The sequence below is a fragment of the Rhinolophus sinicus genome, chromosome 8, assembly GCF_057876585.1.
Source record: "Rhinolophus sinicus isolate RSI-liver-muscle chromosome 8, RSI-T2T, whole genome shotgun sequence".
NCBI classification, from domain to species: Eukaryota; Metazoa; Chordata; class Mammalia; order Chiroptera; family Rhinolophidae; genus Rhinolophus; species Rhinolophus sinicus.
In genome coordinates this window covers 80,989,032-81,012,972 of record NC_142508.1, presented here as the reverse complement: position 1 = coordinate 81,012,972, position 23,941 = coordinate 80,989,032, and the positions used below count along the sequence as shown (strand labels likewise).

At 55.5% G+C, this 23,941-nt stretch overlaps 1 protein-coding gene across 6 annotated transcripts in view; it reads right to left on the bottom strand.

Annotated features, from left to right (window-relative positions):
- The window catches only part of ZNF536 (zinc finger protein 536), a 383,307-nt gene that overhangs the window by 106,271 nt on the left and 253,095 nt on the right, over positions 1–23,941 (bottom strand). For 5 of the 6 annotated variants that reach the window (XM_088800388.1, XM_074314979.2, XM_088800385.1 and 2 more), the window contains one exon: positions 21,683–23,224. In XM_088800388.1, the coding sequence (XP_088656514.1) occupies positions 21,683–23,224 (1,542 nt within the window). Of the gene's footprint in view, positions 1–13,131; positions 14,008–21,682; positions 23,225–23,941 lie in introns of those variants that run through there. The other variant, XM_088800389.1, reaches the window with a different exon arrangement.

The window sequence follows — 23,941 nt, the reverse complement described above, 5'->3', positions numbered from 1 at the left end:
CCCCACGACTGCAGACGAAACCTGGCTGTGTAGCCCGTGGTATCAGGTGTGAGAATGGCCAGTGTCGGCGCCGCCGTCTGAGACAAGAGCACAGCAGGCTTGCACTGGCAGGAGGCTGTCTATCCGCCCCGCAGGTGAGAAAGAAAGGCAGAGGGAAGGGACTGACCTTAGACAGTGGGGCTGGGACTCCCAGGACGTCAGCATCAGGCGGGGGTGGGGCGGGTCCCAGACAGGGGCCGGCGTGGAGGAGGCCGAGGGACATGAAGGGCCACACGCAGGCCCAGGGGCCAGTGTCCTGTGTGCGGGCACTCGGCTCACGTGACTGCTGACCCAGAATCTGGGCAACTGCCTCACTCACTGGACGCCTGCGGCACCGCCTCCCTGGCCTCCCACGGCCCAGCCCGGCCCCAGCCCCGCAGCCAGCACAGGGCCGGCACCCAGACGCACTGGGCCGACCGGAAACCAGAAAGCCTGGCGGCAGCACCTGTCCTTCCCGAGCCTTCTGCTGCCCAGCCGGGTCTTCACTTAACCTTCAGCATCTGTGAAGAGAGCACGTCCCTGCTATGGGCCCGCAGGCCGCCTCCCGGGGCCCTTCTCTGCAGAGCAGCCCACCTGAGAGCCTTGCTCGTCTCCTCAAAGGGTCTCTCCACCCTCTGTTCGTGCGTACCCCCCTCTGGCCTCATGCAAACCCACCCTTCTGTGCACAGCTCATCACACAGTGCTGGGCCAAAAAACAGCCTTCCCGCTTCCCTCCTCACTCAGAGCAGGTGGGGTGTGCGAGGAGCCACAGCTCCTGATTTCACCTCCCTATGTCGGGAAACAGATCGCACTGCCTTCCACATGGAAGGTGGACCACTTCTCATCTCCCACGAAGTCAGGGCGGCAGGAGATGCAGACAATACAGCCACCAGCTGCGAGCAGAAACATTGAAAAGTCGTCCAGGAATAGGTCCTCACGTCAAGCAGCTTGCCCGACAAGAACAGGGCCCTGAGAAGAGAACGGAGCAGCCAGTCTTGGCAACGGTCCCCGCCCCTGTGCTGGACGGAGCCGAGGGGGCTGGCCCTGGTCCGGCCAAGGTCAGCACGGCGGGACCACACAGCCACAGTTGGGTCTGAGCCGCGATCCTTAGTGGAAATTCATCAGCCTTTCTGCAAGGAAGCTTGGCCCAGATTTCCAAGGGACTGGTCTGTGTTTGCAGGAGACTTTGTTGGGTGTGGCCGAGTTAAGTCTTGACCAGCTCCAGCCCTCTACCCTCAGGACACCTAAAAGAAGAACTGGCAGGCTGTGGTCAAAAGAATGGGCTCTGTCCCCGGTGTTGTCTGTCTGCGGAGATTAGAGACCCCTCCTCCTGGGGGAGTCCAGGGACGGCTGCTTAATTTGTGCTGCCATGTTGTCAAGGTCATGAGGCCAATTCTCTCAGTTTCAACAGTGCAAAGGGTCCTCCAGATGGCTGCTCAGACTCTCGGGAGAGTCTGAGGTCTGGGAAGAGGCGGAGGTGTTCCAGGGCTGCCGTTCTGGGCTGGAGAGTGGGGCACTGAGCCCAGCCTTTCACTGCCAGTAGCGACCAGTGCAAGTCATTGTTTTCTCTGAGCTTCAGTTTCCCCATCTGCACAAATGAGGAAAAGAGCCTGGTCCCTCCTCTGTTGACCATCGGGGCCACAGAGAAGCTTGGATGAGGCCCTGGTGTCTGGAAACGCCTGGGGAGCTCGTCAGGGACACGAACACAGGACCCCAAGGTCAGCCTGTTCCTTTCCCACCTCAGGGCCTTTGTTTCTGCTGCCCGCTCTCCTTGGAAGATCCAGTCCCCTGATCACCACACAGCAGGCTCCTTCTCATCACCCAGGATCCCCTTCATTGTCACCTCCTCAGGAAGGCCCCTCGACCTTCTGATACCCTCTCCAATCCTCCATCATCCCCCACTCATCCTAAACTGCACTCACCTCTGTTCTGGTTTATTGTCAGTGTCCCCCAAAGAGTGCAAGCCCTGCAGGCTTACCATCATGGCTGCTTGGTGGGGGACCATCTCCCAACTCTCAGGAGCAGCTCAGTATGTGCTAAATAAAGGAGTCAGTGGCCTCGCTCGCTCCTGTCAAAGCTCCTTCTTTCCAAACGGCTCGGAAGTGTTTCTTCGTTCTCCAGAACAAGGCCGGTGGCTTGAAGGGTGAGGCTGGGGGTGGAGGAGCCCCCAGGGCCCCACGCAGCATGAGCCCGGCCTCCCCAGTCCCACGTCCCCTCCCCCACGTGCTCCTGCTTCACAGCCTGTCCTTATGTCATGGCGCCCTGACATCTGCAGGGGACTGGCAGTCCCCTGCCCTCCCTCCCAGGCCTGCGTGCCCCAGAGCCTCCTTCCCAAATGGGCTGCAAAGAAAAGCAGCCTTGGGAAGTGGGGGGAGATTTCTTTCTGCAGAGAAGGTTCTGCTCTGCACTTCTGCACACAGCACCTGGTTCTGCAGAGGTGAGTACACAGCCCATGGGAGCTCGGGCTGCATCAAAGTACGAAGCCTGCCTCTTGTCTGTGCTTCTGAAGTGGCCAGACCCTCTGCAGAGGAGTCAAGAAAAAGATAAAAATTGCCCCAAAGCTGCAGGGATGAGCCACAGGAATGCTTCCCCTATTTGGGTACAGATGCCACAGAGGTAGAATGATGGCTGGTTACGAGGCCCAGCCTGGACTCATGGAAACAGCCCCGGCCTTTGCCTGTGGTCCAAGAACCGAGGGCACGTCCTCATCCTAAGCCTCCTGAAGACGACCTCCAGCACTACTTGTAGCTCTGATGGTCTGGGAATCCTTCCTTTCCATTATGGAGGGACCGATGTAGGTAGACATCAGTGAACTCGAAAAATAAAGCCGGCTGCCTCCGGGCAGCAGAGATGCTGTGGGGAGACGCCCCTCTGACGCCATGGACCTGAGGCTGGGAGGAAGCTGGGTGCCGGTCACACCGGCTTGGGAACCTGGAGAGCAGCAGGTCATGGAAGGAGAGGTGTGGGGGGCCGGCAGCAGTGAGGCTGTGTGGGCCGGAGAGACCCCCAGGGGGCCCTGCTTCCTGGGTTGAGTAAGGTGGGCACCGTCGCCCGTGCTTCTCCCCAAAGCAGGCTTGGCACCTGGGCCCTGTGCCTGTGGGTCGGTCAGAGTCCTTTGGCTTCTTCTTTGGCAAGTTCCCACCTTTCGAGCAGCTTGTTGGTCACGCCCAGCTCGAGACACAGAAGTGCACTGAGGTCTGCTGAGAAGGCAGCTCAGGGACCCCTGCGTGCCCCTGCGCCCGCCCCCGCCCCCGCACGCCCACCCTCTCCAGCAGCGACTCTTTTCTTAGCTGGGCACCTACCAGGCTTCTTAATGAGGGAAAAGTGGTAAGATGTGACAAAGCTAAAACCAAGAAAATAGGAAGGCAACTGTGCAAAGAGCCTGACAGCAAACACGCCTGCGGGAGTCGCCACGGAGGCAGGAGGGGCCCAGCGTGACACGGCGTGTGTTCCTTTGAGGGGCAGCGGCCAGCTGACCGCTTGTCCACGGGCTGTGTTTCCATAACTCCCAGAAAGAGAGGGTGTTTTACGGGAGCGTAACTGGGCACAGTTGTCTCCATGAGTTAATCAACAGGCAGTCCCAACGGCTGGCCCTGACTTGGTACCATCGGCAGGAAACAGTATTTTCATGGCCAACCTATTAAAGACTCCACGTTTCTGAGGAGACATCACAAACACAAAAAGGGGTATATTTATTAATATGTTTAAAATGCAGGTTTTTAACGCCATTCCTTAGCCCTTCCAAACAAAGTAGCAAGACAGACAGGGACAATTACGTTCTGACTGGTTCCCAGCGGCCCGCCCAAGACAGCCTTTGGAGACAGTTCTCAGTGGCGCTGAAATCTGCTTAGGAAAGCAACAAGTCCTTTGTTCTGCTGACAACAGTTATTACAATTAATTCATTTTGTGATTGGTACCTGCACTGAGTGACAAGGTGTTATTGTACCGCCTACAAGTTAAAGTGGTAATACCTACATGCGTGGTGACAGTCGGCCGCGTCACTCACGGGAAAGGAAAGGCTGACTCGGCTGTCTGTTCAGCTGCCACCCCCACGCCCCACGCCCCTCGAGCTGGGGGGACGTGCTGGGTTACTTGGCTGGATGTTTCTGCCTCCCACCCACTGCTGTCTTGCGAAGATTTTCATAAAGGCACGAGGTCTAAAGATGCCATGACTTGGGGACAACCAAATGGCACAGCAGGAGCTGGTGGTACCCCTTGTCACTTGACTGGTTGCCGTTCATCCAGCTTGGAATCACACTTGAAATCACACCTGGTTCTCCCACCAGGACACCAGGATTTATCAGCCCTGGCACTACCAACATTTTGGGCCAGATCCTTCTTCGAGAGCCTGCCCTGTGGGTTGTAGGGTGTCTAGTAGCTACTGGCCTCCACCCAGATGCCAGTAGCACCCCAAGCTCTCCAGATATTGTCAAATGTCCCCCAAAGGAAGGAAATCAGAAAACCACTGTTGTGCACAGCCCCGCAGACGGTTATGCAGTAGATAGAAGGTTCCAGAACCCTGCTCTGCTTTATCCTGTCTCAGGCCCTCTGAGCCCACCTGACCCAGAGGCAGGGCCAGGTCGCGACCCCCCAAAGGAAAGGCATGAGGACGCTGGGCTTTCCACACCGTGGAGAGGCTGTGGGCAGGAGAGCAGTGGGACGGGGGACCCAGCCCAAGAGGCAGGCGGCCAGGGAGCACACTTCAAAGGATGTTTTTCCTCAGGAACCCAGGCTTCCCTCCAGCCATGCTGATCAAGGAAGGGCTACTGGGCCTTCAAAATGTGTAGTAAATGGCTCAACACAAAACTGTGTTGAAGGGAACTTGTCTCCACTTGTTACTAGAATTTTAGGTAAGTGCACACCAGCCTTAGAAAGTCCTGGTTGTCTGAGCGCTCGGTGGGTTCTGGGTAAGTCAGGACACCTTTCTGCTCCTTAATTCCCATCGATCACTGATGTGGCTCTCCGCTCAGCTCCCCGAGGCTGACACCACTGCATAGATGCGTGGAGAGAGGGGTGCGGCTGGCACGAGGCCATCCTGGTCCTCCGGGGCTGTCTCAGGAAGGACCCGAGAACGTCTGGCAGGGGCTCAGGGGGGAGCTCCTATGACCTTCCATGGCAGTTGGGGTGGTTTCCGTGGTGGAGACACATGAGGGCTATTGAGGCCAGCCTGTGCCCTTGGCCGCCCCAGAGCACAGCTAGCCGTTGCCAGGGCCCCACCCATGCCCTTCCAGCATGAACACGCCGACTGGACTGGCACTGTGTGTGGGTCGCAAAGCCACTCGCTGGTGGCCAGCCCTGAAAACCCCCTGATTTTTTTATTAGCAGTATTTATCACCTTCTCAAAATCAATTGCATATTTTAAATTAAAACAAATGACTGTTTCTAGACTAATCAATACTTGCATCTTTGCCTTTTAAAAAGTAAAAAGTTTAATGCACAGAAATCCTTATCTGCTCCCATCAATCCAATTGTAATATAATTCAATATTTAATAAATATAATCCCCCTTGCTCAGAACAATGTCATAAAAAATGCAGAAGGTTCCCTGGTACGCAAGACCTCGTGGGCCGGGCAGCACGGCCTCCTCGCGAGCACGCTGGGCCCCCGGCCACTCCTCCCGCTCCTCCGTGTTAGGAGCTGTTTACTCCTATTACGTCTGAAGGAGAGGCCTTGTATATTTAATGATGCTAAAACCGAAACGCTACCTACTATCTGCACAATTGCCATTTTATCTCCTTAAACTTCTCCGTCTTGACGTTTTTAAAAGGGCAGAAGCAGAAAACCCTTCTATAAGACCTAATTTGTACATCTGCGGTCTCCCTCCGACTGCCACAGGCACCATATGTTTTTAATTATCGTAATAGCCCTAAAGAACCTGTTCAGTGGGAAACACATATGATCCTTTTATTACTGGTTTGTAATTTAAACAGTTTGAACAGTAAAGGTCTGGGGACAGGGGAGTGACGGGCTCAGAGGCCTGGGATCCCTGTCAGCGACCTCTGGGAGTTCAAGTTCAGATCCCACCCACCGAGGTGGGACCAGAGTGCCCCTCCTGACAGAGGTAATTGGTCACATGTGACGGGGCTCTGTGGGACAGCAGAAGACGTGATCTGTGATTTCCAGTGAGACTGGGCTTGGTCAGAGCCCCACACGGTGAGAATCAGGTTCGTAAATATTATCCTAGTCTGACCCCTGCTGTTTTCCCAGCTGGGGGCTGGGAGGGCCTGAGGGTGCCCTGGGCCACCCACTCTCTACTCTTGCCACCTGGGCCCCAGGAACCCCTGCAAGGTGAGGGGTCAGGTTTCCATGAGGCGCTTTCACTTTGGGGGTGGGGGGGTGGGGGACAACAGTTTTTTGTTTTTGTTTTTTTTCCCTGAGGCCGGGAAGTGACTGAATGAAGAGAATCCTGGGAATCACTGATTCTCAGCCGGGGCGAGAAGGCATCTTGGGATGACCCAAGGAGGCTTTGTCATTCGTGGAGAGGTGAGCACACAGAGGGCACTGGAAGAGACCTGCTCAGGTCACAAGGCAAGTCGAGGCCAGCGGGGTCTCATGGACACAGCTGACGTCCCCCAGCCCCCTGTGCTGCCTGCTCCGGATGACAGACCCTAGGTGCCTTCTGAGGCTGGAATCCCGCTTGCAATTGTCCCACCCTGTCCTGGGACCCAGAGCTACAAGTTGGCTAGAACGCACTATTTTTCCTTGTGTGTTGGTTTATTCACTTTTGATGCATCTCATACAAGAAGCAAAGGCGGCAGAACAGTCACCCCAGGATGGCCACTGCCTGGCCTTGAACCTCAGCTTCCTCCCCTACTTGTGGGTCTTCCTGGCGGCGTAAGTAGCTTCTGCATGCCTCCACTTGCCCATCTGTGAAACAGGAGAACAACAGTCACACCTACCCCGCGGGATGTTTGTGAGGATTCAATGAGAGCATCCTTTGTGTTGCCCTCTGTAAGGTACCCAGAGCAGGGCCTGGCTCTGGCACCCCAGTATTCAATATTTAAAAGTAGACACAGAGGTGGAGGGACAGCCCCAAGAACCAGATCCTGCAGCTAAAGCCAAGGGGGACGTCCCTTGGCTGTGAGGAGATTATGGGGAAACAGTCATCTTCCTTAAGCACCAAAGGCGAGACACTGGGCTTGGTACGGGGTGTAGCTGATCTGGGTAACTTGTCACCGGCACCCAGGGCAGAGTGTGGTCGCATGCTGCCATCTGAGTCCCTCCTGCTGGCGAAATGGCAGGCCCGTCCCCATAGCTGCCATGAAAGTGTCTTGTTATGGCTGCATTTCAGCATCCACATGGGCCCTATGATACCTTATTAGTTCGATGCTTTTTGGCCACAGCCTGACATTGGAAAGGCAATGCACTATGAAAGTGGGGTGACATGCTCCTGACAGCAGTCCCCACTGTCCAGAAAGCGAGTGCAGGGGACCTGTACACCTCAGGACATTCCTGGGCCTGATGCCACAGGACGGTCACCACCCCGGCACCCCACGTGCGGCCAACTGAGTCAAGGCTCGGAGAGGCTGCAGCTGGGAGTCAGGGCTCAAGGAGAGGACGGCTTCTCCACTGAGTAGAAAACAACCTCGGGCAAGTATCCTGCTCAGCTTTCTCCCTCCCAAGACGAGCTCTGGCAACTGGGTGACACGGGGTATGCAGCAGTGGCTGCGAACAGAAAGGGCTCTCGCAGGAGACTTGCCATGAAGACAGGCGGACCCTGGAGGAGAGGGGGGGTCTGCCTTGGGGGCAAGGCTGAGAGCCAGTAACAGGGGCACGCGTCCCACTTAGCCCATCTTCCCTCCTTCAGGACAAGCTCTCTCTGTGTCAGTAGGTGTGACGGGCATTGTGGCTAATTCTACCCTCAGAGGAGGAGCAGGGAGTCACAGGTCCAGACCTGCCCTCTAAGTGACCCCAGGGGGCTGAGAGGAAGCTCTCTTATAAGTTCAAATGGGGGGGCTACAAAGTCCCCGGCCCCAAGGGGCTGCTCTCGCCTTTTGGCAAGAAGAGGGCCAGATGGCCACCCTCGCTGGAGATGTCAGTGGTGACCTCTGGACTCAGCAAATGGCAAGTGCGTCTTAATCAGACCGCGTCCTTCCTGTTCTCGGAGGAGGCCACTGCACCAACCCACCCCCCAAGGAAACAAGCCCTTAATTACCGGGGCTGGAGGCCCACAGGCCCCGCCCGACCAGGCCGCCCGCAGTGACCAGCCAGCCCTGCGAGCCCAGCTGGAGAAGGCACCTCCAATTTCCAGTTCTGAGAAAAATAACACATCCGCGCGATCCATCTGCACCCAGTGAAGGCAGAGCAGGGAAAAGAGCATAAAACACGAAGTTCCCACAGACAACATCTGTCTTAGTGCAAACAATGGACCATTATCTTGTAAATAATTCTGATTAAGCTGCAGCACTTCCTCCTGAAACTGGTGGTGGGGAGCAGAGGGAGGTGCTGCCTGAGTCCAGGCCCTGGGGTCTCAGCGCCCTCACCCTGCGGAGTCAGCAGGTCAGCAGTGCCCGAGCCCCGGCCGCCCCGCTGGTCGCTGGGTTCTTGCCTCTTCCTTAATGTCTGCGTCCCACCCTTCTCTCCTCCTCCGCAGTCTCCATCACTTTCTTCTGCTCTCGCAGACCTGTTGTCAGACCTCTGACCGTCTCCTTTTCCTCACTGTTACCTGCCCAGGTCTCCAGCGTCTCCCTTTCCACCACTTTCCCTGTTCTCCCCACCTGTCTGTTCTCTGACTCTGCTCCTGCCCCTCGCATTGTGGGTCCTTTCCTCTCTCGGGCCTGCTGTGGCTGTCTCTCCTCCAGACCCAGGCCCCTGGTCACCCCCATGTAGTGGGAATGCTGACCGTCTGGGGACCCCGAGGCTGCAGGCCCCAAGCTTCTCCCCGTCAGTGTTGTCAGGCCTGGGGCAGGCTGGCGGGGAGCATGGGGGGGGGGCCTCAGGGGCCCCAGAACCCAAGAGCTTCCCCTCTCCTGTGTCCCAGGATGCGAGGTTGGCTTGCCTGCCACCACCTCAAGCACCTCCTGTTGCAAACCCCTGCCAAGAAAAAGAACTGGGGACTTCACAAAACACCCAACATCAGGGAAATCCAGCTGTTCAACCTGTGCGAACAAGAGGTAATTATTCACTCTGCAAGGGCATGTACCCCAAGGTCCTCAAGAAAGTTCCCCTTGTGATTTAAAACTGATCCCCTGAGTGTGGCCTAGAAATGACATTTTCAGCCCAAAGTTCTCAGCTAAAGCAAGAGCCAGTAGTACAAGAACTCTGCTCCCACTGGCCGACCACTGGAGTTTGTCAAATCTCCTACCTGTAAATCCTTGGCAGCATTAGAACAAGGAGCACAGGTCAAGTGGAGCATAAGGTGTTTTGTGTGCTTCCTGGGCCGGGGGTCACTGGACACCCACACAGGGTCCTCCAGGGAGATGTTCAGTCTGGGGATGAGGGAACCCCAGGTGGCGGGGCCCACAGAAGCCTCCAGGGGGAGTGCAGTGGGGGGGGGGGGGCGGGCGCCTGCTTCATGCTGCCCTGCCCCCCACATGGCAAGGCCTCAGTGAGCTCTGAGCTCTCATGGGAGCTCTGCCTCAGGCCTGTGTGGTGACAGAAATGGCATAACTTGCCAACTTCTGGGCCACTCACTCAGTCACTGTGTCCCCTGAGGATATAGGAGGGAACACACATGGGACAAGTCACGTTCAATCGAAGCAAAAGTCACGGCCTGAGCAGTTGACACTTGGAGGCAGGACACGCTGTCCCAAACTAGGGGGTCCTGCTGGCAACCCCGAGGCCGGAGGGGCCCACGCCTGCTGCACAGTGGGGCGTGAGCCTAGCCTCTGGGGGCCTCCTTCCTCTCCCCTGGGTGACAGTGGCCGCAGTGTCGGGAGGCAGCGGAGGCTCCCAGGATAACACCCACCCAGGGGCTCACAGGACTATCGCGCTGGGCCTGGAAAGTGCTTGAGACACCTCACTTCTCATGAGAAATGCCATCTCTGAAGCTCAGCCCTGAACACAAGAGACTGAAAATGGAGAAACAGCCAAATAGTCAGGTTTCCGGGCGCCACCACGGATCCCAAAGTCGCTGTACTGACTCCCTCTTTTTGAAAAAGGTATTTTGATTTCCAGAAAGAAGAGAAATTCCTCAGTGCTCTTCCTACGACTTAATAAAAATGTCTTGGTGACGAGCCCCACGACAGAACTGGTCTTGCCCGAGCGGAAACCCCACATGTCCACGTACCCGGGACAATGCCAGCTGCGCTCCCACCCCAGGGCCCAGCCCAGGTCCCAGGTCAGCTGAAAAGTCAAGGCTGGAAGGGATCATGGGTATGGGACCGGGAGGGGAGTGAGGCGACCTCCAGGTGCCCCCTCCTTTCCCTGGGGGGGGGGGACTGTGCCCAAAACAGAGTAAGTGGTCCCGGGCTCCTTGGAACTCAACTGCTGGTCTCCTGACCCCAGGTCAGCCTGTCCCTAGGCTGAGGGGCTGCACTTCTCAATATAGAGAGTCATGGAATGTGTACCTGTCCTTGGTGCTCGGCGACCTTCGGCAGTGCACCCAAGGCATCAAAGGTTCCAGGGCCAGGCGCTCCCGCTTGCAGTGGACACTGCTGTGCCCCACCCTCCCCTTGCGTTCCCCGGGCAGGCCACTGACCTTCTGTTTCTCTGTGGTCCTAAGAAGACTGCTCGGCTGTTGGGTGGGCTGGAGGCCCCTCACTTGATGAGAGCTGCAGAGCCGGTGGATAAATACCTCAGCTGCTGCAGCCTTCGGGGTAACTCTGAGGTGAGCTCTACACAGCCCCCTAGAGGGTCCGGAGACACGGAGCCCACTCCTGCAGCCGTAGCCCCCTCTCATTACACGCCCATGCCAGCCTTCTTCCGTCTCCTACTCCCTCACGCATGCACCCACGTCCTTATTGCAGGGTCTGCTTTGGGGAGACCCGAAGGCCAGCAACGAGGCCTGAGAAGACTAACAGGCTCTCACTCCGCCAGAGCCCTGGTTACCCGGGAGGCCCTGTGCGTCCCAGAAAGACACCCACCGCCAGCCCTGCCCCAGGTGCGGGCAGCACCTCAGGGGGGGGCTGTCCTTGTGGTCTGCCCAGGCCTCCCCCAGGACACGCAAAACACTGGAGTCAAAAGAGAAAAGCAACTTGTCCATCATATAAAAAGAGCAATAATTTGGTAAATTAATAGCAAATTTGCTTTCCCCGCTTGGTTGCCTTTCTCCTTTTATGTGGATAATTGAGAGCACATTATATTAATTTGACAACAACAGAAGTTCAAAAGGAAGCCTTAACCTTGGGAGCACGGGCTGCTATCAGAAGGGTGTGTCTGGACAAGTCCACGCACAGCACAGCAAAGCCCTCAGAAAGCCAGCCAGTGTCTGGCTGCACAAATGGGTGGGCACTTCTCCTAATGAAGAAACTGTGCCGAGTTCCTCAACTTTCACCTTGAAAATGCACACAGCTTCCTCAGGAGGCAGAACATGCCCACGCAGGGCCAATCCCGCCAGTGGGCCGCTGCATAGGAAGCGGTGTAATTTAATCACCATGACGACTGAGAAGAAGTGACGATACATAAGCCCCAAGTGGGGTTCTTTCAGGTACTTCAGAGCGTCTGAATGTTACCAATGCAAACCTATTTCCAGCGCATGTAATGAAGAGGGTTTGCAGGCTCTGTGTCGCCATGAAGACCGGACCACCTCTCCCTTCCTCGGCCTAGGCCACCTTAGCCACAGTCGTCTCCTTGAAACTCCACCCTCATCTACAAGGGGGCCTCTTGTCCTCCTGGGACCAGTGGGTCATTGCTGCTCGGGAAGGGCAGGTCTGGGCCGCAGGGCCAAAGGCAGATGCAATCCAGTAGGCGATGCTGGTTACCCCAAGTTGAGTTCAGCAGGTGAAGCTTGCTGTAATCCCACACGGGGTGGGGGCAGGGCAGGAAACAGAACTGCCCACCCCCGCACAGAGCTGCGAAATGAAGCCAGCTGGTCCCAGAGGCCTGGAGCCACCCAGCCCGCTAGCTCTGCTGCACACAGGATATTCCCGAGAATGCCTGACTGTGAGAGCGAGTGAGGGGGGCAGTGGGAAACGGGTGGGGGTGCTGTGGGGGGGACACCCAGAGGCCCTGAAATGAGAGGAGGGAGGAGGCAGGGCCTCGGCTCATGGAGGAGAATGCACCAAGGTTCCTCTAAGCCCCAGAAGTTTCCACTGGGGAGCGACTCAGGAAGAGCTCCTGCTTTGGCAGTGGAACTGCATCGACTGTTGGGGGGCTGGGCCCCCTGCAGCGAGGACAGAACAGCAGATGTGGGTCAGCTGCCCCAGGGAGCCTTCCCTGTCCCTCAGTGCACCCCTCCCTTCCCAAGGCCGGCCACTCATGCTGCCCTGGACCCCTGGGCCCACCCCTGCCGGACTGGCAAGGCCAGTGCATGGTGTCAGCAGGGTTCCTGAGTGTGCAGACCAACTACAAGAGGTGGTCGGTGTCTGGGGCAACTCGTGCCACCCTGAGCAGAGTTGTGAGGCCTCCAGCAGCCTTCAGCAGAGCCCGCTGTTCCCGCCGCGCCCCAGGCTTGAGGCATTGGTCCAGAGGGGTCTTGAGGGTGCCCCTTGCCTAAATGGAGGGGCTGGTGGTGAGCCCCTCTTTGGGGGCTGCAAATGTAGCTTCTCAAACCACACGGGCTTCAGGCCTCGGCCGAGGGAACACACCTCACAGAGATGCCACATGCCTGCAGAAGTGATGCTGGTCACCAGGAGCCACCAGGAGGTGAGAACCCAGAAGAGGACGTAGGTGAACTCTCCCTGGCACCGCACTGACATCCCCGGGGCAGCCAGCGTGCTCCGTGCCTCAGTTTCCCCTACCCACAGGGCCCGTGAGTGGCTGGTGTCTAGACGAGTGCCCCAGTCACTCGTATAGAGATGCACCTGTCATCTGGTCCCACCCACTCAATCGGGAGGCCCCTGTACACTTGTGTGTTTGTGAATCGTTACTTGTGGGGCCCCAAAGATGCGTGGAAAAGGCAGCACGTCAACCTGGGAACAGCATAACTATTACCCCCCCCATGTCCTCTCGAGGCTTCCAACAGAGAGAAGGGCCAGGGGCGAGGGGGACGAATTAACATAATGACGCCAAGTGCTCTGGAGTTTCACAGCTTTTTATTAGCAATATGAAGATGTTATCGAAGCAGTTTTAGTACTGTTTTACATTCCATTCATAAACGACCTAACTTGTAACTCGGCATACAGCACACGCAAGGATATAGTTTGACACGTATTCAGAAAGCTACAATTGTTACAACTTACATGCCTTGTTACCAGGAACACCTTAGTGTATCTTCTAGTTACTTCCACAACACTCTGTTCCACAACACAGGGCAGCCCGCACAAGGCGACACATCTCGCTTCAATCACCGTTTCTAAGCTGTGGGCATGAAGGTGACTGTCATGTGTTCCTGGTGAAGGTGACGACCTGACACAATATTAAACTAGCGATATTACTGCTTAAATACTATGGAGAAAGGTAAAGACTGTACTTTTCTGTATTCTTCTAAAGTGTTACAAAGAACAGGACAACGCGACACGAGCGGTAACGCCGACCACACCATCGCAGGGCCGCCTCTAGAAGCCGTGCTGAGCTGGCATCGCAGGCCCCCGGTCAGGCTTCCCACAGGTGAGGGGCCTCCAATCCACCAGCGTATATCACGCGGGGTCCCCAACTTTGGGGGCATCTTCTCTCCCGCTGCAGCCACTAAGCCTTCGCAGTCCGTGAGTAACAGTGGAACATATGGGGCAGTATTTTTAGCCACCCTGATTCTCTGCCACACACACTGCAGGCTGGTGTGCCAGGCGTATACACATACCTGTGCCAACAGTCATTATTTATTCAACACACATATGTGTATACAATCTTGTCTTGACTTGACGCGCTTAACAAGCTGCAGAGGGCCACCACGGAGCGCGGGCGCACAAGGGCGAGTCCAGCTAGAGCCACTAGGACAGGGGGTGTCACTTACCTGCAAGGAAACGTGCAGACTCATTAAACAATCCGGAAAGCGTGTGAGCTATAGGCATCTGAAAGCAAGGGCAGGGCCACAGTCCCTAATTGTTTAATGGGATAATGACAATAAAGCGATATTTATAAAATGTGGTCCCTCCGTCCCTGGCTCAAGCAAGAACAGTCGACGTGATGAGAGCAGGCTGGCAATTAGGCGTAAAGGTACCGCCGATCGGCGTAAGTAATAGGAGATAATTACTACTCATCTGAAGCCCGGGCTTGCACACAACATCTGAATATCAAAAAGGAAGAACCCGATTCCTTCTGCAGCCAAGATGCGGCACGTATCGGGAGGGCTGCCAGTCCAGCCCTGCCTTTCACGCGGCATCCGCAAGTGTGCTTAGCCCGGGGCACCTGCACCCAGCTCCCAACGGCCGTGGGGCTGAACTGCGCCTGCCTGCGTGTGGTGGCGGGGCCGGCCGGAGAGCTGGCATTTCCCCGGGGACGTGGGTGTCCGTTCTGACAACACTCTTCTCTCACATTGTCCTCCTCCCTCCTGACCTTAAGTCCTTACTGGGGAGGAAAAGTATGAGTGTGTGTGTGAAGTGTGAGTGTGCAGTGTGTGTATATGAGGTGTGTGCATGTGTGACTGTGTGTGAGTATGTGTGACTGTGTGTGTGAGTGTGTGTGTGTGAGCGTGTGTGTATGTGTGTAGTGTGTGTGCATGTGTGACTGTGTGTGAGTATGTGTGAGTGTGTGTGAGTATGTGAGTGTGTGTGAGTGTGGTATGTGAGTGTGTGTGTGTATGTGTGTAGTGTGGTGTCGGTGTGAGTGTGTGTGCATGTGTGACTGTGTGTATGTGTGAGTATGTGTGTGTGAGTGTGGTGTGTGAGTGTGAGCGTGTGTGTGTATGTGTGTAGTGTGGTGTTGGTGTGAGTGTGTGTGCATGTGTGACTGTGTGTGAGTATGTGTGAGTGTGTGTGAATGTGGTGTGTGAGTGTGCGTGCGTGTGTGTGTGTGTGTAGTGTGGTGTCGGTGTGAGTGTGTGAGTGTGCGGTGTGTGTATATGAGGTGTGTGCACGTGTGACTGTGTGTATGTATGACTGTGTGTGAGTATGTGTGAGTGTGAGTGTGGTGTGTGAGTGTGTGTGCGTGCGTGTGTGTGTTGAGCCAAACAGCTCTTGCTCTCCTCGCCCACCCTGGGCCTGGGCCTGGGCCGTCGGTGTCATACAAGCCAGAGAAAATAAGGACACGAGACCACAACGAAAGCTACCAGACTGTTCTCCTGCTTCAGAGGCACCGTGGATTCAGACAGTAGCTTTTGGAGCCAAAAATATGCAGCAAAAGGAAAGGAACATAAACAAGGCTAAATGTCACCAGTGTTTGCCGACTTACAGACACCGTCCATTTGTTGGTTCTGAAGTGGGGACTGGATCATTTGGCAAATACAGTGCTATTCACACGACAGTTCTGTCATCCTGCAGTGCACACGACGTCACGCCAGTGGCATTCCCGTTTCATTTAGAAAGAGGGAAGGAGAGGAAGAGAAGAACGGGAAAGCGTTTGGAGACGGCTGCCCTTCAAAGAGGCCACCCCGTTGTCAACGCTCTGCACGGATCGAGGCTCGGGAGGAGGCAGCGGAGAGCCCGCCTCGGGTGCCGACTTCTGCAGGAGCCCCTGGGGGCAGCACCTACGCATTACCCACCAGAGTAGCCAGCAGGCGCAGCGCACGGAGGACGGGGTGGGGGGGATTTGCCCCAACTTATAGGACGAGCCAAACGGTCCTCCCTGCTGGGATCTGCCATCGGGCCCTGGACACACACTGCTGCTGGGGGAGGGCTGGACTGTGGAAACCAATGGCCGACGTGTGAACAATGAATGGAGCAGAGAGAGCAAATGCTAAGCGGCCTGTGGGCGCGTCCGCTTGTGCTGGGAAGGCGGGACCACTGCCTGGGGCGGCAAATGAAGCAGGACAAACCCTGCAGCCACGACCCTGGGCCCCACACCTGGCAGACTCAGGCGCTGTTTCTCTTGCTGCACCATTTTCCGCACGTCACCCCCTTTCTCAGGGCTGCACGTGAGCGCTCAGAACCTGCCCCAGGCGTGGGCATGAGCAGCACCTTCTCAGGCGTCCCCACGGACACACAGCAATTGTCACCGAGCTTTCATACCCTGGCCATGGCACCTGGGAAATGCCTAAGGACTGCAGACCTTGGCCACTGGTGGTCAGACTGAGGAGGTGACACGTGCTTCACCCCCTGAGGCACTGGCCTTCCGTTAGGAGCAGACCTGGCAGAAGCCGAGGAGCTGTGCCCACTGTGGAGGGATGGCATCACAACACTGCCAGAATCACCTCCTAGGCTGACACTCCCACGTGCCAATGCCTCGGCGTGGCAGACACGAGGAAACAAGCCTCGGGGACCTTGACGGAAAGCAAGCCTTGCGGTTCCCGTGCTGAAGGGATGCTATGACCGAGAGATGTTTGGACTCGGGCATCACTGCCCCCTACACCATCAAGTGGACATTCACCTCCGCTGCAAACACCAACTCAGCTGAGAGCCGCCGATCCAAGCTCATCACCCACTGCCCCCTCCCTCCTCATGCTCTGCCCATCAGTGAGGAAACTGAGTCTTTCCAGAGCTGGCCTCCGAGCCTCTTTGTCCTCTGCCCCCCTGGGCCACATGGGGCGGTTCTGGAAGCACCATGAGTCACGGGCGGGGGCTGCCCTGGAAGTCTTTAATGCACAGGCCGAGATGAGGCCTCCAGAAGCAGGTGCCCAGGCCATCTGGCAGCACAAGTCCTCTCGGCCTGGGGTGTCTGTCACACCGCTGACCTTGGCATTAAACGGCAGTAGACGGAGCCCTGCAGCTGCTGACTAGGGTCCTCACTGCCTCGTCTCACTGGCCAGTGGGGTTGGGGCGCACAGGTTTCTGCATGTTCTCAAGGGATAGACACAGCAATGCATCGGTCTCGACATTATAGGAGGAGCCCGTTAACCCGCGGCCCACTCGAGCCCCACGCCTGCTTTCACAAGCAGTTTACTGGGACACAGCCGGGCCTATTTGTCTCCTCAGTGCTGTGGCTGCACTGGTGGCCTCGCACAGCTGGGGGTTGCAGCAGAGACCTCAGGGCCTGTGAGCCTCAGGGGTTTACTGTCTGCCCTTTTCAGGAAATAGCTGCCAACCCCTGCTTTAGACTGCACGGCTGGGAAAACGGTGAATCTTTCCAGACTGCCTATGCTGGACATAACGAGGCTTCTGGGGACAGAAGTCACGTTGAAGAGAGTTTAGCTTGCTTGTCCGGGTTCATTTCATTATACATTTCAGAACCCAGTAGGAAAGAGGGTGAATGGACCCTATCTTTTTTCTCTTTTTTGGAAAGAGGTGTCCCAACTCCCTCAGCGCTATGAGCGATGCCCGAGACTTGGGGCTGGGAGGCCAGCTTCCCGATAACCTGAGAATAATACGTTGGGAACACTGGGGCTATTGCTGTGACTGGCCCTGCCTTCTCGCTTGCTTCCTCCGAGGCCTGGCGGGTCACTCGTCTGAGAGGCACTGTACCAGGCCCTCGTGCCCGGGGTAGATGGGCTCAGACTCTCCTGGCTCAGCCTGCCTTCCCTGAACCGTGGCTCCTGAGCAGAGGTCAAAGGCGGGGCGAGGGAGGCATGCTCTTCTCACGGCGTTTCCCTGAATCTGCCTTTAATTCCCGCCATCAGCCTTCCCACAGGTTCACCAAAGGGCACAAAGCAGACTCTGCCTGTGACACACAGCACGTGCTGGTCCCAGTCATCGGCCTTCAGTCTGAGAGGCAGGGAGCAAGGGTGAGCTGGTTACTGTCCAAAGCCACAGCGTCTGGGGGAAACAAGCTGTGTGCCCTGTGTGTGGCCAGCCCCACTGCGCTGTGTGGCCCCCCTGCTGAAGCCCGGGCCTCCACTGCTCTCTCGGATCCAAGCTATTGGCTGACCCGACGGTCCATTGGGTTTCTCGGACTGGACAAGGGGTCGTCTGCCCTGTCTTGTCAGTGGAGATAAATGCTGCTCTGCTCTGCCCTTGCCCCCTAACGAAACACCGGCAGTGTCAAAAAATGTATACGCATTTTAAGAGTTGTTATCTACGCTCAAGCAGCAGTTCACCGTAATCAGAAGTGTCTGGACGCTGATGGGAACCACTCTGAGCACCTCTTGTAATTGCAGACGTCACATGTGACTCGTGTTCATCTTTTCTTATCGGTGTATATTGAGGATTACAATTTTAATAGTTTTTCCTGTCTTCAAATGTCTGTACATTTTTTTTGGCTCCCTCTGCATTCATGTGGATCCTGCCCCATTACAAAACCAAGGTCAAACACCTTCCAACAAAACTGAGGCCACATCCACATTTGCCGATGGCACGAGAGTGGCCTTGTATGTCATGTTCTTCAATAGAACTAAGACATGTGGGCCACGCCTGAAGTCACCTCAAAAAATGAGAGCTCTGATTGGAGCAGGATTTCACACGACGAGGTCACGCCCTAGTGGGACCTGACCCACTCCAGCTTCATCCCGGAGGCACAAGCTCCCCCCAGGCCATGGGGAAGCACCTGACAGGCTAACGCCCTGCTCGCTGTGGAAGGCCCTTTTGAAAACCCACGCTCCGGCTCGCCGCGTGGCACACGCTCTGCCCACTGCTGCCCCAGTGACTGCCTGCCTGTCTCTTGGTTGTCTCTCTCATGTGCACCAGGGTTAGTGCACCAGCTGGGAGTGAGCAGCACACACTGCCCAGGTGTGTCCGTGACACCAAGGAATGGAGGCCAGAGCTGGAGGTCAGGAAGCAGCCAGGCAGAATTAGGGAGGATCCGGGAGTAGAGCCGACTGCATATGTGTCACCCACAGACAGAGGGTGCAAAGCCACCTTTCCCATCACCAGCATGTGTCAGCGGGGCTGCTGAGCTCTGCAGGGTGTCTACACGATTGGAACCAGCTTTGTACCAATGTTTCTTCAAACACGTTTACACTGCACGAGAACAGACACAGCCGGACACTAGCATCTCCTACTAGCCTGTGTCTCGGGCCGTCAGAGTGGAGACAGGGTTTACAATGAAATCAGACCCCACACTTTCCTGGGATGAGAAATTCTGGACTAATTCTTTGGTTTGGCAAAGCCCAGCATTGAGCAGAGCAGGCCTCGAGCTGGCTGGCCACATCGGCTCCGAGTGGAGCGGAGCAGATGGAACAAACAGGAGCAGTGGTTCCTGCTGGCCATAGATTCTCCCCTGCAAAGTCAGCCAATGGGGCGTTCCAGTTTTCAACTATCATTTGTGCTTCTTGAAATTCTACAAAGAAAGTGAAAAATGCCCCCAAATGCCCAGTTGGTAGCCCACCGGATTGAAGACTTCCCGACAGCATCCTAGGGAGGACGACCATGCCTGGCCCTCCTGGGTCCTGGGGCACCACAGTGGCCACTAGGAAAATAGGAAGAGGGTGTTGATTGGGGGAGTGGGAGCTGGTCAGGGTCAGGCCCATCTTGGAGCAAGAGAACAGTGCCTGCACCCCACCCCAAGCAAACACACAGCCCAAGAAGGCCCTCCCTGCTGGCTTTGCAGCTGAAGCAAGAGGGTGTGAAGACACAGGCAAATGAACCAGAACTTGCAGTCGCTAAACACAGGCCATTTCTGGCCACAGTTACCCCTGGCAGCTCGCTGAGTATAAGGTCTAGCAGTGCGACCCGGACCCTCAGCTGGGGAGCCAGCAGGATGCTTTCTGTCCGGCTGGCCCGAGGGTCTTCATCCCCTTTTTGGAGAGGGGCCACGACTCACTCCCAGGGTGTGTCACCCAGTGGCTAAAAGGTTGACTAAGCACATACCCAGGAAATGGGGGTGTGGGTGGGAGGTCGGGGAGTGAGCTGCTATTTGGGGAGGGGTGAGAAATGCCTACGAGCTGCAGCTCCCAGAGAAGAGGCTCACAGACAAAGCAGGCTCCCGGGTGCTGGTCCCCAACACTCACTGGGCGACAAAGGACACCATTGTGTGAATCTCCTCAGAGGCGGGCAGCCCTCCTTCAGCACTGATAATGGGAAGACATGGGACAACGGGAACATTCATGGGGGTAATAGGCGCTCCTCTCAGTAATAAGAACTTAACGCGCGTGCTGACTTTTCATCCCTGCTGATACACGGGTTCCTGGCAGGAACGAGGATCCTACTTATGTATTTGAAAGAACTATAAAATAGACTTAAAAAAAAAAAAAAAAACCTGCAAAGAACAATAAAAAAGAAACCACCCCAATCACAAACATAAAACAACAATAAAATAAAAAAAGACTAACCGTCACTCCCCTAGAAGAAAGGGGGAAAAAAATATGGACTGCCATAAAACCCCTTTTCCTTTAAATATTGCTTCTAACAGCTTCGAAAGGAATGGACTATATGGACTAAAAATAGAACTGGGGGTGCAGTCAGCGGGGCTTTGTGACTCGCTCAGTATAAGGAACGGTCGATATTTGTTTGAGCTGCCAGAAATCCATTTAGTGATTTTTGACAATTCAAAAAATATTTCTGACTGCTTGATCTAGTTCTTAGTGAATTCAGGAAGAAGAGAGGGAAAGAAATATATCAATTTAAATTATGAAACAAGTCCAGCTTCTTGACCCTCCTGGGTGCTAAAAGGACGTCAGGATTCAGAGGTTGAGAAACACTCCCCTCCCCCCACAAGTGAAGTGAAGTCCCAGGAATCGACCCACAGGTCGAAGGGGGTCAGGGGCACCATCGTGACCATGGCTACACCTGTGGTCGCTTTTCTGCAGTGAGGGTGTTTGGGGCTGGGAATGGTACTGAACTTCTCGGGGGAAGGATGCTTTCCGGTCAGAGTGACTGAGTGCCAAGGCAAGGCCTGTGATGCCCCCTGCCCACCCACATTCATTCGATCCAACTCTAGGCTTCAAATGTATTATAACGTCTTGAGATTGGGAATTACTGGGGGGCAGGGGGTAACCGCGTTCTTTAACGAGGTAGACAAGAACCAGTTTGCCCATGAGAGGAGGCAGGCGTGGATCCGAGACACACGGGATACCACTCCCCACCCAGGACGGCACCACACACACGTCTCATCAGAGCAGCAGACAGACAGGTGAAGAGACGGATGGACACAAGGCGATCATAGAAAGCCAGAGTGACGGTCACTGACATTTGGTCTGTCTACAGGCGAGTCAGAAACACCCCACACCATCTCCCTGCTTGGAGAGGCTGTCACTTTATTTCTATGTGTGGTCAGGGTGAGTTACCCTCTAAGTCAGTGTACGGTTTAAGAAAGCAGATTGGCTCAGCAAAGCAGTAAGCGGGTATCAGGCCTCTTATGCATAAGCTGAAAATACTGAAAAGTTTGCAAGTTACCATGTCTCTTTTACCTTTTGTTTTGAAGTATTTTCCCCCATTCAAGATATAGATTAAAACCCGGAGTCGTTCACACTGTGAGACGGCACTCCCGCCTCCCACGCCTTCCGGGCAGGGGTGTCAGGCCATCACAACGCAGACGGGACCCCAAGCACGAGCTCTGCAACGTCCAGCAAAACCGACCCGCACGATTGTCTACGCTGCATTGTTGGGGCCCTTTTATGTTTAGTTCAAAATCTGCTCCTGGGGAAGTTTAACCCGCTTTTAGAAATGCACACTCAGCACTCGTGTTTGGGAAATGCACTGAAGGAAGAGGATTCTAGAACTCACCACACAAGTCTGGCCTCTTGACACATCCAGCATTTGCTGTCCCACCTGCAAGTCCGTTAAAGGCGGCTAAGCCGTCAGAACCGTAGGCCCTGAGGACCGACAGCATGTTCACCGGCTTCTCCAGGCCGGCCGAGGGGTCCTGCGCTGCAAGGAGGCCCGGGCTGTGCCACTGCTTCTCGGATGCCTGGGGGAAAGGTGCCACCAGTCCCTGAACAGGCTGGGCGGTGCCCGCGGGCAGCAGGCCTTCCCCACCGTCGCTGCTGCCGTCCTTGCTGAGGGCGGCCTGCGGCTCGCTCACCATCTCTGGCTCTGTTTCGACCTCCTCTTCGTCGTTGTTCTCCCCCGTGGTGGAGCCCATGTCCTCCGAGGAGGCGATGTCGGACAGGTCATCGGCAGTGTCCTGGTGTGCGGTGTCGGGGATCAGGACGGGCGCGTCATCCTCCGGGGGGGCCTTCCCATCAGGCCCCTTGTTGGGGCCGGAACTGGAGGCCCCCGAGCCCACGGTGCCTGGGTAGACGCCAAACTGCTTGTAGAAGTGTGTCGGGAAGTTACAAATGGTGGGGTCCACGTGGCCGGGCCACGGGCCACTCTTCTGCTCCCCCAGCGTCTCTTTGACCTGTGCTTGGGCCATCTTCTCGGAAGCAGAGTCCAGAGGCCCGATCAAGTTGGCAAGGGCCGTCTCCTTGCTGGACGGCGCCGAGGGCAGCACGGCTGCTTTGCCCGCCTCCCGGGCTTGCTCTCGGCAGGTGACGGCCACCCCCAGAGCACTGTCCTTGCGTTTGGCTTTGCCCAGGTGGTTGGCCTGGAGATGAAGGGCCATCAGCTCCATAGATGACGTCGTGAAAGCACAAAACAGGCAGCCATGCCACGCGACGCTGTCTTGCACCGTCACCTGGGAGCCCGGGAGGGAGGTGGCATCAGGTCGCACGGACAGGTCCAGGGGCTCGTACTGGGACTTCTCCGACCGCCGCAGGGCCACCTTCCCGCTGCCCTTGTCCTCAGCACTGTCCGCCCCGTGGACCTTCACGGAGGCAGGCTCAGCCAGGGCTTGGTCCTTCTTGTACTTCTCTTTCTTCAAGGAGCCGAGGACAAAGCTGTCCATGAAGGCTTGCAAGGACCCTTGGAAAGTCACACCATTGCTCGCGATACTTTGATAGGCTCTTCCAATTTCAGAGAAGTGGGTGCTTTTGGAAGGAAGGTCGGAGCCTTTCAACGTGTCTGAAGGGGCCTCGGAAGACACGCCAGCGGCCTGCCCAGGGTGGTCACCGGACGAGAGCACCCCTGACGTCCACTGCTGAGAGGCAGGGCCAGCACGGAAGTCGATTCCGGAGAGACCCTTAAAAGTGCCCCTCAGGATGTCTGGCCTGATAAACAAAGCAGCTTTGCTGGGCAGCTCGTCCCTGGGGTCTTGGCTTGGGGGCTGTCCGGCCAGGGGCCCAGCTCCATTCTGTCGCTCGCGGTGATGCCGCTCCAGGTGGTACTTCAAGGACGCAGACTGGGTGCCGGCGTAATCACAGTGCGGACACTTGTAGGGCTTCTCACCTGCAAGGTTCCGAGAGAGGAGAGAAAAGTGTGTTTATGTCACTGTGGTGTGCTGAGCAAGGCTACAAGGATCAACATTTGTTCTTGGAAACAAAGCAGCTCAAACCAATAATTAGTTAGGGAACAACTGTTTTTTAATAGAAGAATAATTCGTACTCTTAAGCTTTTTTAATGATTTTGTACCATTTGGGACTATTCAGGAATGACATGCTATCTACACACAATTAGCTATCTTTTTCTTTATCTAACATGTGAAAACGGCTGTAGATTTAAAAGCTATGATTATGAAAATTAAGCATAATAATTTCAACCACAGTGATCATTAAAAGTAGAAGTTTAAAAAGACAAAGTATGTAACAAATGGGTGGTTGCGATATTTTGTGTGTACAATAGCTCTAAAATTTGTTTAAATTATACACATGGAAACCATTTTTAAACCTAAAAATTTTATGGCACTGTTACGCAAGACTGAAATGAATGATTTAAGTCTTGCTCTGCAGTAAATCATGGATATAATTAGCAAATGGCATACTGCACGAGTAATTTATCATTATTTGGAGGGCACCATTCCAGACGGGCTCAGCTATCTGCAGACCTACTGCATTGTTTCTAAATAAAGAACTATAAATACCGATTCTATAAAATATTAATACCATTACAGTGCCTTATGATTGCAGCATGTAAAGACATATAGTTAAGATAAAAAGTAGTCAATAA